The 19,833-nt window shown below is 39.7% G+C and overlaps 1 protein-coding gene across 1 annotated transcript; it reads left to right on the top strand.

The window, feature by feature from the left end:
* Positions 1-5,838: 5,838 nt before the first annotated feature.
* On the top strand, positions 5,839-19,616 carry LOC124259741. Its single transcript, XM_046693932.1, has 2 exons — positions 5,839-6,034; positions 19,232-19,616. The coding sequence occupies exons 1-2, from the start codon at positions 5,878-5,880 to the stop codon at positions 19,417-19,419; spliced, it is 345 nt and encodes a 114-aa protein (XP_046549888.1). The 5' UTR covers positions 5,839-5,877; the 3' UTR covers positions 19,420-19,616.
* The last annotated feature ends 217 nt before the right edge of the window (positions 19,617-19,833 follow it).

The following is a 19,833-nucleotide window of genomic DNA, read 5'->3' as shown; positions in this document are numbered from 1 at the left end:
GCGTCTTTGATCTTTCACCAAAGCATCTTAGAATATAATATCATCGCACACTCATTTGCATAAAGCGATGGTCTGTTCCAAAAAAGACTTTTTCTACGTTTCCAATCTCCCTACTACTGAGACTGTAGTTAGGCCGAACTTAGTTTAACAGATATTTCACACTTACACCTATTAACTACATAAATTGTACATATCAATACGAAAATAGTTTTTTTCTATTTCCGACAGTACTTTAATACAGGAAGTCCTACTTAAAGTAGTCAAAGTGTAAAAGACATTTACTACACTAAGTACACGAGATTATGTATAAATCGTTTCCTTCATATAACGAGTGTGTTATCCTTAGCTGGTCATGCATTCAGTCAATATTGATTGGATTAGCAACATGAATGTTAAACTATTTGAAGTAATCTCTTCACACACCTCGACGGGCTTGTCTTGGTTGAATGTTACGACTTGTACCAAAGTAATGATTGTTACTATTGACCCAGGTGAGAATACAAGGATTGTATTCTGTATACAACGTTTATGACTGATTGGTATTTTAGTGTCAGTGACAGGTGCCTGTGGTTGTTATCACCTGAACAACAAGACGGTAACGACGTTAATGTCATGAACATACATATTGTGTATTTGAGGGGCGGCGGAGGTAGCCTAGCGGTTAAAGCGTTCGCTCGTCACGCCGAAGACCCGGGTTCGATTCCTCACATGGGTACAATATGTGAAGCCTATTTCTGGTGTCCCCCGCCGGAATATTGCTGAAAACAGCGTAAAACTAAACTCAATTACTATTGTGTATTTAAAAACTTTGTCACTACGCGTTCCGTGTAACATGACCTGTACCTTATATATTGTTCACTTGTCACAAGGGAGACAGGTTGATGTACCCTCTATGTTTGTTTATGTTAACACATCGAGGGTACATCAACCCATGGGCCCCGACTGTCCAGTGTACAACGTATTTATCTGACCGAACACCTCAATGTTAATTTTGAACTGTTTTAAGCACGGGTATTCGATCATAATAAGGATTACCTGAGTTAGGCAACAGTCCAAACACTACTAACACGAAGTACCAAACGAATTTTCACAGTTCGGCATTTCCAGCTGGTAACATAGAAAATGTTACTCGCTTGATGGCGAAACAACATTTAATGTGTGAAGTAAGGTAAATATATATCACTCACTCACTATTGTGTATTTCAAAACTTTGTCACAACGTGTTGTGTTATTTCAGAAATATGCAGTCTATCGATATTGATGAGTTGTTAATGCTGTGCCTCACCATGGCTGAAACCTGTTATAACGATAGCGACCACATACGTTGTAACAGGTGCTCTTGTAATGCATGTTTTGTATCGCGATGTGTACAGTCCAGCAATGCATACTGTCACAAATCCGACGAGTCGTACCTTGCGATGTCGCAGGGAGGGAGGTATGTGCATGTACCAGGCGGTAGATTTGGGTCTTTTTATTTCTCTCTATTAACCTGAACACAAGAATGGGAGATACAGAAATGTACGGTGTCTTGGTTACATCCGGAAGGTGTGCGTGCGTGTCTGTGTCTTCCCTCTCCTTTACATACAGCACAAGTAACGGAGCAAAATGAGTTCGTGCAGGTCATTTTAAAGGTGTTATTTTTTTCCTCTTTAATATCTCTGCCTAGGCGATTTGAGGCGACTGTGAAGCTTTAAAGTTCATCACGTTGCGACCAGCAATGCTGGTTCCTGTTACGCATACCATTTTTCGAACCTTTGACATCTGAAAATGTCTGCTATCACCATCTTGTATCGTTGTCAGCACGTGACCCATTCCATGACTCCTCCTGGTGTCTGGAAGTGTTTCCACTACTACCCCTCCCTTCCTCTCCCTTCCCCCTCTTTCGTTTCTACTGCTTTTCCCTTTCGGTTTCGCCTCCCTAAAAAATAGAATTCCACCATATACGTTCCTATCTTCCCCCAGCTCCTCAAACAGCCAATGCTACGTGCCGTCGACACAGAACAAGATCAAACAACTTAAAACACCGGTATAGGATGCTGCATATATTTAAAAGTCGAATTCGCATAGAAAGAAATTTACCCAAGGCTCCACTTGTCCCTATATTAGACGGGTCTTTCTGCATTTCGGCAGTTCTGCTTTCGGAGTTTTCAGACACGAGATCCCTCTTCTTTTCAGACACCGGGTTTTGTACAATATGTTGAAGCTCTCTGGAATCTGTATTGCTCTTCTGGGACTTGTCCTCACTGTTAACGGACAGACAGGTAGGTGATCCTTCACCTGTTGTCAGGTATATACACTTTCTCAATTAGCCAGTTGAGGTTCCCTTAACGTTACACCGATGTAATTGTTCATTGGCTGTCGATAGGGACCGTTTATCACACTCGTTGTCTTAACGCTTTGAAATACATTCGTCGAAATAGACTTCATCTGCTCATTGTGGCGTCAAGTATTCACTCTAAGTATATAACTGTCTTATCAGTTAAGAATCAAGGTTAACACTATATTTTAACGTACGTAAAACATAACTGTCTTTGTCGAAATTATACTTCAACGTATGTAAAACCTGACTCTCATTGTTCACATTACTTCAAAGTAGGTGAAGTAAAATTGAACTATCATGGTTAACACAACACTTTATGGAAGGTAAAACTAAATGGAATTCAATGAAAAATACATGATATTATCAATTACCAAAACTGCAATATTGAAGCTTCTGTGAAGTAACAGGGACAACAGATCTGCAGAGCCATGTTCCCATAACGTTACACCGATGGCATTGTCTGTTTTTTATAATTGACATTTTTTATTTCCTGTTTCCCCTGTTACAGTAAAAGGCAATAGAGCCAGTGGACTCTAGAGTTTTTTGCAAGAAAACTTTGTTTCACAACAGAAAAAACAGGATTTATTTCTAACAAAGCACAAAACAACAACACAAGACCCCACAACACATTCACTCACCAATCACACTTACAAGTTTCAAATAAGTACAGTAAGTTTGTTTAAGTTCAAGTTCATTCAGCCTATATTTTTTTCTTCATTAGGGAACAAGGAGAAAGAATTCAGAAAGTCATTTAAAATTTGCAACATCATCATATAACATCCACTTTTTATAAAACTTATCTTGTTCACTTTTACTGAAGGATAAGGTTTGCTGTTGAACGAGGTTGTAGACAAGGCGATCCTCTTTCTCCGTATATCTTCATCCTTTGTGTCGAGATCCTGGCTGGTCTTATAAGAAAGAATAATGATATTAAAGGAATTACAGTTAATGAGGAGTAGTATCTGTTGGCGCAGTATGCAGATGATACAGAGTTTATTCTAAATGGTTTCTCAGAAATCTTTTGAAGCTACAGTAGACACTTTGAACTTTTTTGCTGATATCTTAGGTCTTAAGATTAACTAGGATAAGTCTCTGGTAATATGGATGGGGCAAGAAAGAATAGTTCAATCAGATACTTACCTTGTTTAAATATACAATGGGATCCAGAATATTGCAACCTCCTAGGTGTAATACTTTCAACAGATTTAAATGTTATGGCTTGAAAGAATTTTGAAAATAAATTATTTGAGATTCAGTAAATTATCAACAGGTGGATAAAACGAATACTTACACCACTTGGTAGAATTGCCATTATAAAATTATTGCTAACTTTAAAATTGAATTATCTCTTTCTTACTATCCCAAACCCACCAGTGAACATCCTGCATGAATTATACAAAGTACTATTTAAATTTCTCAGGAGTGGTAAACCTGATAAGATCAAAAGAGTGGTTGCTTGTAAGGCTGTTAAAGAGGGTGGACTGGTATGGTTGAAGCTTTCTTTTGTCAGTTCTTTAAACTTGTCTTGGATGAGAAAGTTGTTGGATATTGGTTATGAATCCAAATAGAAATGTTTGTGCTATGCTTCCTCCCCCCAAAATGCAAATTCTAGCTGTATTTGGTAAGTTTTTTCCAGGTACACTCTCCAAAGATATTAGAAATGAATTTTCGCTTGCTTGTATTTCTTCTTTTGACAAGTTTGCACTTAAGATTCAACCATGTTCATTTGATGAATTCATCACAGAACCAATCTATTATTACAAGCAATTAAACATTGGTATAGAGGTTTCTGTTCTGCTTAGTTTGAGAGAGGTGTTAGTCAGATTCGTCATTTTATCAATTTAGACTGAACATATTTGTACTCTCGAGGAATTTCAGAACACTTTTGAACTTGACAAAAAAATTCGCCATTATATTGGTCTTATCATGGCTATTAAAAGTTCTCAAACTAAGTTAAAGATGATGAAACCTACTTCTTTTGAGCAGTTAGATGATAATACAGTGAATCGAAAACTGATGTCTGTTAAAAGGGGAGCCAAGTGTTGTTATTAATATGTTTTATTGCATCTGATGTTAACCTACAATTCAAGAATAAGTGGGAAGATTGTATGCTTGCTGAACTTGAATGGGAAAAAATATTACCACATAACACCACGTAAACTTCGATGGTTTCAGTTCAGGGTTATATATTGTACTCTATCAACTAAGTCGTTTATATTTAATATCAAATTAGCTGAAAGCAACTTATGTACCTTTTGTCAATGTGAGGTTGAAACAATCTCCCAGTTGTTTTGGTATTGTGAACATGTGCAGGCTTTTGGAAATGTTTTCTAGAAACATGTCAACATGTTCACAACATGAAATTGTAACTGCAACTTACTGTGTTTGGAATGAGAACAAATGTATATACTGATAATGTGTTTGATTTAATATTGTTGCTAGCTAATTTCTCAATATACAAATGTGAGGTATTAAAAACTACTCTTAGTTTTAAACATTTTGGACATTTACAAGAGAGGTATTTTATTGAAAAGAATATATCAGATGTCATTTTTCATCGGCTGGAGATACAGATGTGTTCGTTTGTTTAATAGACCCATTGTCGTAACGCTTTGAAAAAAAGTCGTCAAAATCGGCTTCATCTGCTTATTGTGGTGTCAAGTACTCACTCTAACTAAACGTTGTTATCAGTTAAGAATCAAGGTTAACACTAAATTTCATGTAAAACGTCACTTTCTTCGAAATTATACTTCAACGTAGGTAACCCCTGACTGTCACTGTTGAAAGTATACCGCAACATAATATTTCACTCTAAGTAAACGGTCTTATCAGGTAAGAATCAAGGTTAACACTATATTTCAACGTACGTAAAACATAACTGTCTTTGTCGAAATTATACTTCAACGTATGTAAAACCTGACTATCATTGTTCAAATTACTTCAAAGTAGGTGAAGTAAAATTGAACTATCATGGCTAACACACTACGTTATGGAAACTAGATGGAATTCAGTGGAAAATACTGGATATTATCAATTACTGACACTGCAATATTGAAGCTTCTTAACAGAGACAACAGATCTGTTGAGTCAGCCTTTAAAATCAACCAAAGTGTTTCTGCTCAGTTCAGTGGAGAAAGACAGAATGATTCCGTCGAGTCACCTATATCAGTTCTTTAAAGTCAGTCCTAGAGCTTCCTTAGAGTCAGTAAGAATGGTTCCTTAAAGTGAGTTCGTATGCTTCTTTAAAGTGCTAGCGGTCGCTTTCCAAGTTTAAATGTAGCAAACACTGTCCCTCACTCACTATTCACTTATACAATGTATACAATTGAGACAGTGTTATACAATAAAAAAATCTCCACTTATACAATTGAGACATTGTCACACTATAAAGTACTCTGCCGCATAACAAACGCCACTACAAAAGGCACACCATTGTTCTTTAGAGTGAATCATAGATGAGTGTAAGTTATCAGTGACATTTATATAGACCATCGTGCTTGATTACAGTGGCACCGGACCCTCGGTGCAATGGCTTCCGGGATGGCGTAGGGAACATTATGGCTGAAGGCTTGGAGTGTAAATACTACCTCTCGTGCTTTAACTTCATCATCAATCACGACCCCATGGCCTGTGCTGGAGGCACCCTATTCAACCCCGACTCTGGCATGTGTGATGCGGAGGAATGCAACGACAATAGCGGTTTTTCTAATTATGGTAGGTTCCCTGTTGCTACTTTTATACTAGAACTATGTTCATGACCACACATATCACAACTATGTTCATGACCACACATACCACAACTATGTTCATGATCACATATATCACAACTATGTTCATGACCACACATATCACAACTATGTTCAAGACAAAACATACCACAACTATGTTCATGACCACATATATCACAACTTTGTTCATGACCACATATATCACAAGTGCGTCCATGACCACACATATCACAACTATGTCCATGACAACACATATTACAACTATGTTCATGACAACACATACCACAACTATGTTCATGACCACACATACCACAACTATGTTCATGACCACACATATCACAACTATGTTCATCACCACACATATCACAACTATGTTCATGACCACACATATCACAACTATGTTCATGACCACACATATCACAACTATGTTCATGACCACACATATCACAACTATGTTCATGACCACACACAGCTATGTTCACAACTATGTTCATGACCACACATATCACAACTATGTTCATGACCACACATATCACAACATGTCCACTATGTTCATGTTCATCCACACATATCACAACTATGTTCATGACCACACATATCACAACTATGTTCATGACCACACAACTATGTCCATGACCATTCACACAACTATGTTCATGACCACACATATCACAACTATGTCCATGACCACACATATCACAACTATGTTCATGACCACACATATCACAACTATGTTCATGACCACACATATCACAACTATGTTCATGACCACACATATCACAACTATGTTCATGACCACATATATCACAACTATGTTCATGACCACACATATCACAACTATGTTCATGACCACACATATCACAACTATGTTCATGACCACACACATATCACAACTATGTTCATGACCACACATATCACAACTATGTTCATGACCACACATATCACAACTATGTTCATGACCACACACATCACAACTATGTTCATGACCACACATATCACAACTATGTTCATGACCACACACACATATTCACACATATATCACAACTATGTTCACAACTATGTTCATGACCACACATATCACAACTATGTTCATGACCACACATATCACAACTATGTTCATGACCACACATATCACAACTATGTTCATGCCCACACATATCACAACTATGTTCATGACCACACATATCACAACTATGTTCATGACCACACATATCACAACTATGTTCATGACCACACATATCACAACTATGTTCATATGTTCATGACCACACATATCACAACTATGTTCATGACCACACATATCACAACTATGTTCATGACCACACATATCACAACTATGTTCATGACCACACATATCACAACTATGTTCATGACCACACATATCACAACTATGTTCATGACCACACATATCATATCACAACTATGTTCATGACACACACATATCACAACTATGTTCATGACCACACATCACAACTATCACAACTATGTTCATGACCACACATATCACAACTATGTTCATGACCACACATATCACAACTATGTTCATGACCACACATCACAACTATGTTCATGACCACACATATCACAACTATGTTCATGACCACACATATCACAACTATGTTCATGACCACACATATCACAACTATGTTCATGACCACACATATCACAACTATGTTCATGACCACACATATCACAACTATGTTCATGACCACACATATCACAACTATGTTCATCATGACATACACATATCACAACTATATGTTCATGACCACACATATCACAACTATGTTCATCACCACACATACAACACAACTATGTTCATACACCACACATATCACACTATGTTCATGACCACACATATCACAACTATGTTCATGACCACACATATCACAACTATGTTCATGACCACACATATCACAACCATGTTCATGCCAACACATATCACAACTATGTTCATGACCACACATATCACAACTATGTTCATCACCACACATATCACAACTATGTTCATCACCACACATATCATCATCACAACTATGTTCATGACCACACATATCACAACTATGTTCATGACCACACATATCACAACTATGTTCATGACCACACATATCACAACTATGTTCATCACCACACATATCACAACTATGTTCATGACCACACATATCACAACTATGTTCATGACCACACATATCACAACTATGTGTTCATATGTTCATCACCACACATATCACAACTATGTTCATGACACACATATCACAACTATGTTCATCACCACATATCACAACTATGTTCATCACCACACATATCACAACTATGTTCATAACCACACATATCACAACTATGTTCATGACCACACATATCACAACCATGTTCATGACCACACATATCACAACTATGTTCATGACCACACATATCACAACTATGTTCATGACCACACATATCACAACTATGTTCATCACCACACATATCACAACTATGTTCATGACCACACATATCACAACTATGTTCATGACCACACATATCACAACTATGTTCATGACCACACATATCACAACTATGTTCATGACCACACATATCACAACTATGTTCATCACCACACATATCACAACTATGTTCATGTATCACAACTATGTTCATCACCACACATATATCACAACTATGTTCATGACCACACATATCACAACTATGTTCATGACCACACATATCACAACTATGTTCATGACCACACATATCACAACTATGTTCATGACCACACATATCACAACTATGTTCATCACCACACATATCACAACTATGTTCATCACCACACATATCACAACTATGTTCATGACCACACATATCACAACTATGTTCATGACCACACATATCACAACTATGTTCATGACCACACATATCACAACTATGTTCATCACCACATATCACAACTATGTTCATACCACACATCACAACTATGTTCATGACCACACATATCACAACTATGTTCATGACCACACATATCACAACTATGTTCATGACCACACATATCACAACTATGTTCATGACCACACATATCACAACTATGTTCATGACCACACATATCACAACTATGTTCATGACCACACATATCACAACTATGTTCATGACCACACATATCACAACTATGTTCATCACCACACATATCACAACTATGTTCATCACCACACATATCACAACTATGTTCATGACCACACATATCACAACTATGTTCATGACCACACATATCACAACTATGTTCATCACCACACATATCACAACTATGTTCATGACCACACATATCACAACTATGTTCATCACCACATATCACAACTATGTTCATGACCACACATATCACAACTATGTTCATGACCACACATATCACAATGTATGCACATGTTCACATATATGTTCATGACCACACATATCACAACTATGTTCATCACCACACATATCACAACTATGTTCATGACCACACATATCACAACTATGTTCATCACCACACATACCACAACTATGTTCATGACCACACATATCACAACTATGTTCATGACCACACATATCACAACTATGTTCATCACCACACATATCACAACTATGTTCATCACCACACATATCACAACTATGTTCATGACCACACATATCACAACTATGTTCATGACCACACATATCACAACTATGTTCATGACCACACATATCACAACTATGTTCATGACCACACATATCACAACTATGTTCATGAACACACAAATCACAACTATGTTCATCACCACACATATCACAACTATGTTCATGACCACATATATCAGAGCTATGTTCATGACCACAATCATCACAACTATGTTCATGACCACACATAGCACAACTGTGTTCATCACCACACATATCACAACTATGTTCATGACCACACATATCACAACTATGTTCATGACCACACATATCACAACTATGATCATCACCACACATATCACAACTATGTTCATCACCGGCACCCCTTGAAGAGCAACCTCCCGTGGTGGGTGCTGGGTAACGCCAATGGGCTTCGCCCCCGTGTGGACCCGGGGTCGAATAGGTCCACAGCACCCCATTGCTGGTCGTAAGAGGCGACCAAATTTGGCAACCCGTTTGCCGTGGGTTGCATCCCTGTGTCGGCAGAGGAAGGGAGTCTGGTGGTTGAGGATGACGGAACCGGCAATAGTGTTCACTAATCCAACACACCACTTCGACCCTAACTTTGCCTAGTCGGGTGGTAGAATAGGCCCGATTCTACCAATCGGCTGGTCACGCCTTGCCCTGTGCATGGAATGTCTATACAAAACGTGGTATTACATAACACTTTTGACCATGTTCAAAATGTTAACAAATATTCTACGAAACAAATTAGCCTCTCAGACCCATGCACAGAAGGCGGTGGCTCATGGGCCAATCTGGTGATGCTGACCTCCGATTTCTGTACGTCTCCAATTGATTGTCATGGACAGAACCATCCTGACCTTTAATCTGGTAGGCAGCTACAGCATTTCATGTCAAATTCGCTGGAGTATAGCACCCCCTTATCCCTAGTCTTTGCAGCTTGGAGATCCGCTGCAATATAAGATCGTCCTTGTTGACACTCCACGGTGGATGGGGAGAGGGGATGCCGAACCACATTACCCACGACATGGCTTCCCAATACCCCGGTTCAAAACGAAGACATAATTCCTCGTCTGACGAGAGTACGCCCCCCCCCGACCTGACTACTGGCCACGCTTCCTGATTATTGAGGCTTGTGACAAGCAACCTTTGCAAGTGAACCCTTTTGCAATCTCCAAAGGTATCGCTGGTATCTGCGGAGAGGTTGCCAATGTCACAAAGCTCCGATCTGGCTCTCTCCTGATAGAATGTACCCGGAAACACCAATCTTTAAATCTTCTCAAAATACAAGAATTTGTAAATATCAAGGTCGCTGTCTCAGCACACAAAACCCTTAATTCGTGTAGAGGCATTGTACGGGACAGAGCTCGATGCCTGTCTGACATGACTGAAGAACAAATTGTCAAGGAACTCTCTCAGCAATCCGTCACAGCCGTAAAACGATTTACCTTCAAAAAGGATGGTGTTGTTCAACCAACGAACACCTATCTCTTCACGTTCGCGCGAGCAAACATTCCTGACTCGATTAGAGCTGGTTATTGTAGCATTGGTGTGGAGGTGTATGTCCCCAATCCACTCCGGTGCTACAACTGCCAAAAGTTTGGACATGGATCCAAGTCTTGTCGTTCCTCTGCTGTCTGTTACCGCTGTGGTGACAAGCATAAGGGCAACGACTGTACTAAGGAAGTGAAGTGCACAAACTGCGGTGGTAACCATATGGCCTCTTCCTCTTCTGCCCAGTATGGAAACGCGAATCCGAGATACTGAAGATTAAAAACAAGGAAAATATCTCCTTTCACGAAGCAAAGAAGAGGGTTGCAAGTCTTAACTGTAGCCCCTTCAACCATCACCTACTCTGCTGCTGTCTCCCGTCCTACCATCCCTACTGCAGCCATCTCATGTCAGACCGACCTGATATGGGTCACGTCTTCTCAGCCAACTGAACTCAACACAACTCAGCCTATCTCAGCCACTCCATCTCCAACGCCAAAACTTCTGAATCACAAACACCAGAACAAATGCCAAAACCAGAAACAGAAACTGCACGCAGAAAAAGGGAAAGAAAGAGGCTAGAGAGACTAAAGCAGATTGAGCAAGTGCCAAACACAAAACCAAAGGCCACCTCTCCTTCAGAGGTCCCCATCGAGGTCCATAACTCCTTTGGCCCTCTGGATATGGAGGTAACTCCAACTCCACCTGACACCAATAAGAGTTCATCAAACGCTTTCTCACGTTCACGTGACATGTCACCAGTGTAAGCACCATGAATCCACAAAACATGATCCAATGGAATTGCAGAGGACTTAAGAATAAATATAATGAATTACAGTTATTGATTCAAGACTTCAAACCATCTGCGTTTTGTCTCCAAGAAACCTACCTAAAAAGGACCGATAAATTTGACATCCGTCGGTACAGTTCCTACCATTCATTTTCTCCTCCCGGTGTAAAGGCTACAGGAGGCACTTCTATCCTGGTGAGGCAGGGCATCCTTCATAGCCCTGTTCCACTTAAAACCAACCTACAAACTGTTGCTGTCCGCATGACTCTGAACATACGGTTTACACTATGTTCCCTCTATCTCCCTCCCACCTCAACTGTTCGCCTATCAGATCTTCAGAACTTATATGATCAACTCCCGAAGCCCTGCATAATCATGGGCGACTTCAACGGCCATAACCCCCTATGGGGGAGTACTGATACAAATAGTAAGGGAAAGATAGTTGAAGAGTTTCTCTCAAATAATGATGTATGCATCTTCAACGATGGATCAAACACCTACCTTCATCCTGCCACTGGAACATACTCTGCTCTCAATCTATCACTTACAGATTCTAATCTTTTAAATGAGTTGGAATGGTCGGTCCATGACGACCTTTGTGGAAGCGACCACTTCCCAACAATTCTTACTCCTATCAGCCCCACGGATGAACCACCATCAACAAGATGGAATTTTACTAAGGCCAATTGGCCTTTATTCCAAACCCTATGTTCAGAAAAGCTTAAGCCGGACAACTTCAGGAATGTTCCTGACCCCATGGAACTATTTTCAGACGTCCTAAATGCCATCGGAGACAAAAGTATTCCTAAGTCCTCTGCAAACCCGCACATACGCAAACCATGGTTTGATACAAACTGCAAACAAGCTAGGAAAAATAGGAAGAAGGCGGAAAAATATTTCCGACAACATCCTACAGTGCACAACCTGAATGCTGATAAAATGACAAATGCCAGGGCAAAACGTACCTTCAAACAAACTAAACGCCGGTCATGGAGGAAATATGTGTCCAAAATCAACTCCCGCACACCCATGTCCAAGGTGTGGAACATGATTCAAAAGATCAAGGGCAAGGGTCAAAATCAGGAGTTCACCACCTGAAAGATGGTGACTCCTTCTAACAAATAAATCTGAAATTGCAAACAAACTCGGCGAAACTTTGGCAAACCACTCCTCCTCATCAAATTATAACCCTCAGTTCCAGAAATATCAAACCCAACAAGAAAAGAAACCAGTCAATTTTAACTCTGATAATGGGGAGGATTACAACGAAACGTATTCCCTCCATGAATTACGTACTGCCCTAGGACAAGCTCACGATACTGCGGCAGGAGCTGATGAAATCCATTATCAGCTTCTGAAACACCTCCCTGACACAGGCCTGGAAACACTCCTAAATATATTTGATGACATCTGGACATCCGGACACTTTCCCCCTTCGTGGCACAATGCCATTATCATCCCTATACCAAAACCCGGTCGCGATCATACTGATCCCTCTCACTACCGTCCTATATCACTAACTAGCTGCGTTTGCAAAACCATGGAGCGCATGGTCAACAATCGATTAATCTGGTACCTGGAGACCAATAACGTCCTCAGTGACCTCCAATGTGATTTCCGAAAAAACCGAAGTACCATTGACCATCTGGTGCGTCTCGAATCATTCATCAAAATCTCCATTGTCAACAAACAACATGCAGTATCTATCTTTTTCGACTTAGAAAAAGCATATGATACAACATGGAAACATGGTATCCTAAAAGATTTACACGAGTTTGGATTGAGGGGTAGATTACCTCAATTCATATCTCGGTTTTTAAATAACATACAATTTCAAGTTCGGGTGGGTTCCACACTGTCTGACTATTTCCACCAAGATCAGGGCGTCCCCCAAGGCAGCATCCTGTCTGTCACACTTTTTAGCATCAAAATTAACAGCCTCACTAACGTTCTGAACAGTTGCGTTGATGGGTCCCATGTCGTGGTAAGAACATGCACGCAATAGAAAGGCAGCTACAACTCTGCCTCAACAAAATCCAAAAATGGGCCAATGAAAATGGTTTTAAATTTTCAAAATCCAAAACAAATTGTATTCACTTTTGTCGTAAATACAAACCACACAAGGATCCAGACCTAACTTTAGATGGTACTCCCATCAAGGTAGTAGAAGAGGCCAAATTCCTTGGACTCATATTCGACCGCCACCCGACATTCTTACCACACATAAAATATTTGAACAAAGTGCTTGAAGGCTCTAGACTTGCTAAAAGTAGTTTCAAATACAGAGTGGGGAGGGGATCAGACCACCCCCCTTCACTTGTACAGATCATTAGTTCGCAGTAAACTAGATTATGGCTCCATTGTCTACGGTGGAGCCTGTAAAAGCAATTTAGAAAAATTAGACTCTATCCACCACCAAGGACTGAGGCTCTGCCTGGGAGCTTTTAGGACCTCTCCGGTAGACAGTCTATATGCAGAGGCCAATGAACCTTCCCTTGAACAACGCCGCACTAAACTCTCACTGCAGTATATCACTAAATTACGTTCAAATGAGCCCAATCCAGCATACAATTGTGTTTTCAACCCACTCTATGAAAACTTATTTCCTAAACTGCCAAGCCTGGTTCCACCACTTGGAATCAGGATCAAACCACACATAACTGCAGCTAAAATTGATCTCGACATCATTGCACCATACCGACTTCTGTCCTCACCACCATGGCAAATGGTGAAACCACAGGTCGATCTTACCCTCATCAAACTCAAAAAGTCTGAAACAAATCCCTTGGTGTTCCAACAGGAATACAACCAGTTACGTTCGAAGTATAACACTCACAGATCCTTTTTCACAGACGGATCCAAGGACGATGGCCAAGTTGCCAGCGCTACAGTCATCGGAGCCAAGACTGCCTCCTCTAGGATCCCCGACAACAGTTCCATTTTCATCGCTGAAGCCAAAGCTTTCTTCTCAGATTTGACCTACATTCAACAGCAAAATCAGTCCAAAAACTTCATCGTATTTACAGATTCATTATCCTGCCTTCAAGCACTTCTAAACGTGAATTCAAGTCACCCAATCATCCTGGACATATTAGAACTGTACAACGACCTTTCTACTGGCCAATATGACATCATCCTCTGCTGGTTGCCGGGTCACGTCGGCATAGCAGGTAACACTAAGGCCGATGCTGCAGCAAAAGCAGCTCTCGAAAAGCCCCTATCTCCACTGCTAATCCCGTACAGTGACTTCAACCCACTATCAAAAGCTATACTCGGGACCTGATGCAAAAGGTGGGACACTCAAGTAGGAAGAAACAAACTCCATGAATTGAAGCCAACAATCGGTTATACCTACTTGGGTTGTCAGTCAAGACGCGATGAGGTAATTTTACGACGATGTCGTATTGGCCACAGTCGATTTACACATGACTATCTGCTGGAAACGGATGGGGATGGACCCCTCATGTGTGTCTCTTGCGATGAGGTGTTCACCGTCAAGCATATTCTGCTGGAATGCGTGGACTTATCGCCTGCAAGGGACGCACATTATGATGCAACAAACCTAAAAGATCTGTTCTCACGCGTGAGCGCACATCTGATACTGAACTACCTGAGGGAAGTTGATCTGTATCATAAATTGTAACTGTGAAATGTAACAACCATAAATTGTAACTATGAAATGTAACAAACCGCCTGCCTTTAAATTTGATGCTATGACTTTTTCTGCTTTTGAATGACAATGTAATCAATAAATGTCTTTGAAATAAAACTCATTTCGAGTATGTACTTGCAATGTTTACGAATGCAAACTTGTTCTCGTCACTATATGGCTGGAATAATGCCGATGTGACGTAAAGCCCAACCCAGCCCAACCCAACCTATGTTCATCAATACACATATCACAACTATGTTCATGACCACACATATCACAACTATGTTCATGACCACACATATCACAACTATGTTCATGACCACACATATCACAACTATGTTCATGACCACACATATCACAACTATGTCCATAACCACACATATCACAACTATGTTCATGACCACACATATCACGACAATGTTCATGACCACACATATCACAACAATGTTCATGACCACACATAGCACAACTATGCTCATCACCACACATATCACAACTATGTTCAGAAACACACATACCACAACTATGTTCATGACCACACATATCACCAATATGTTCCTGACCACACATATCACAAAAATATTCATGACCACACATATCACAACTATGTTCTTGACCACACGTGTCACAACTATGATCATGACCACACATATCACAACTATGTTCATGACCACACATATCACAACTATGTTCATGACCACACATATCACAACTATGTTCATGACCACACATATCACAACTATGTTCATGACCACACATATCACAACTATGTTCATGACCACACATATCACACATATCACAACTATGTTCATGACCACACATATCACAACTATGTTCATGACCACACATATCACAACTATGTTCATGACCACATATCACAACTATGTTCATGACCACACATATCACAACTATGTTCATGACCACACATATCACAACTATGTTCATGACCACACATATCACAACTATGTTCATGACCACACATATCACAACTATGTTCATGACCACACATATCACAACTATGTTCATGACCACACATATCACAACTATGTTCATGACCACACATATCACAACTATGTTCATGACCACACATATCACACATATATCACACATATCACAACTATGTTCATGACCACACATATCACAACTATGTTCATGACCACACATATCACAACTATGTTCATGACCACATATCACAACTATGTTCATGACCACACATATCACAACTATGTTCATGACCACACATATCACAACTATGTTCATGACCACACATATCACAACTATGTTCATATCACCACATGACCACACATATCACAACTATGTTCATGACCACACATATCACAACTATATGTTCATGACCACATATATCACAACTATGTTCATGACCACATGTACATATCACAACTATGTTCATGACCACACATATCACACATATCACAACTATGTTCATGACCACACATATCACAACTATGTTCATGACCACACATATCACAACTATGTTCATGACCACACATATCACAACTATGTTCATGACCACACATATCACAACTATGTTCATGACCACACATATCACAACTATGTTCATGACCACACATATCACAACTATGTTCATGACCACACATATCACACATATCACAACTATGTTCATGACCACACATATCACAACTATGTTCATCACCACACATATATGTTCATATCACACATATCATATGTTCATGACCACACATATCACAACTATGTTCATGACCACACATATCACAACTATGTTCATGACCACACATATCACAACTATGTTCATGACCACACATATCACAACTATGTTCATGACCACACATATCACAACTATGTTCATGACCACACATATCACAACTATGTTCATCACCACACATATCACAACTATGTTCATGACCACACATATCACAACTATGTTCATGACCACACATATCACAACTATGTTCATGACCACACATATCACAACTATGTTCATGACCACACATATCACAACTATGTTCATGACACATGTTCATGACCACACATATCACAACTATGTTCATGACCATGTTCATGACCACACATATCACACTATGTTCATGACCACACATATCACAACTATGTTCATGACCACATATCACAACTATGTTCATGACCACACATATCACAACTATGTTCATGACCACACATATCACAACTATGTTCATGTTCATGACCATGATCACACATATCACAACTATGTTCATGACCACACATATCACACATATCACAACTATGTTCATGACCACACATGTCACACATATCACAACTATGTTCATGACCACACATGTTCATCACACATATCACAACTATGTTCATGACCACACATATCACAACTATGTTCATGACCACACATATCACAACTATGTTCATGACACATATCACAACATGTTCATGACACATCCACAACTATGTTCATCACCACACATATCACAACTATGTTCATCACCACACATATCACAACTATGTTCAGCTATGTTCATGACCACACATATCACAACTATGTTCATCACCACACATATCACAACTATGTTCATGACCACACATATCACAACTATGTTCATCACCACACATATCACAACTATGTTCATGACCACACATATCACAACTATGTTCATGACCACACATATCACAACTATGTTCATCACCACACATATCACAACTATGTTCATGACCACACATATCACAACTATGTTCATGACCACACATATCACAACTATGTTCATCACCACACATATCACATCACACATATGTTCATGACCACACATATCACAACTATGTTCATGACCATATCATCACAAACTATGTTCACACATATCACAACTATGTTCATGACCACACATATCACAACTATGTTCATCACCACACATATCACAACTATGTTCATCACCACACATATCACAACTATGTTCATCACCACACATATCACAACTATGTTCATCACCACACATATCACAACTATGTTCATGACCACACATATCACACATATCACAACTATGTTCATCACCAGACATGTAACAACTACGTTCATGACCACACATATCACTACTACCAGTGGTATTAGAGCCAGTTCTCTTAACATAGAAACCAAATAACTACTGCTACTATTACAATTAGACCACTTCGAACCTTACAGTCTAATCGGACTATCCTGCAATCGATACACTTCGTCTCGCACCCGTGATTGTCCGGGTTAAAATTGATCTTCAGTAACTCATGCTTGTCGTTAACGGCGACTAACGGGATCGGGTGGTCAGGCTCGCTGACTTGGTTGACACCTGTCATCGTATCCCAATCGATGCTCATGCTGTTGATCACTGTATTGTCTGGTCTAGGCTCAATTATTTACAGACCTCCGCCATATAGCTGGAAAATCGCTGAGTCTGGCGTAAGATTAAACTCATTCACTAACTCCTCGTCCTGCGCTCTCCTGATGTTGCTGGAATATTGCTACAAATGGTGTAATTACTCACCCATTCATGCTTGATTAAAGTATGAATATGCATTTATGCATGTGCTTACCTATGAATTTATGAAAACACTGTAAATGCCACATGATGAAGTTATGACGATGATCCCATTATGTATATTTTGAACAGACTGTCAAGAGGGTGCTCTACAAAATGATTGTTCCCGTTACAACATCTGTTTCAACACGCCCAATGGCACCACCCTCTTCCAGTGTGGCGAGGACACCTACTATCACAACGGATTGCGAGTGTGCGTCCATCCTTACGAGTATCCGGACCTGCCACAAGAACAGGGATGTACCTTCAACTCCCGTTAACCGCAGCCACAACTTCAGCATCTACGTCCACAACAACTACAGCATCTACCGTGCAAGCAACTATCTTGTTGCCTATGACAAGTGTTTACAACATGAGGGGAGATTTAGTATTAACGATGTTCTGATAAATGTAATGATAACATTTTCATAAAAACATAAAAATACTGGGACAAATGAGCAATAAAATGTAAAGAAAAGTCGTTTCTTTCTGATTTTGTCTGACTATTCACCAGACATTGTTGATGCATTTCTAATAAGGTTGAGGTCGGGCGATTCGGAAAGCCATTGAAACACTGTAATGTTTTCATTCTGAAGATACTTAATAGTGACATGTGCTGTGTAGGGCCTGGAACAACTCCCTCTGGTGGTCAAAGATGGGAACCATGTGAATCCTTTAGATTACGTCTGTGTACC

Source organism: Haliotis rubra, unplaced genomic scaffold (assembly GCF_003918875.1).
Source record: "Haliotis rubra isolate DU_JTF1 unplaced genomic scaffold, ASM391887v1 Scf734, whole genome shotgun sequence".
Lineage (NCBI taxonomy): Eukaryota > Metazoa > Mollusca > Gastropoda > Lepetellida > Haliotidae > Haliotis > Haliotis rubra.
This window is presented reverse-complemented; position numbering and strand designations above follow the sequence as displayed.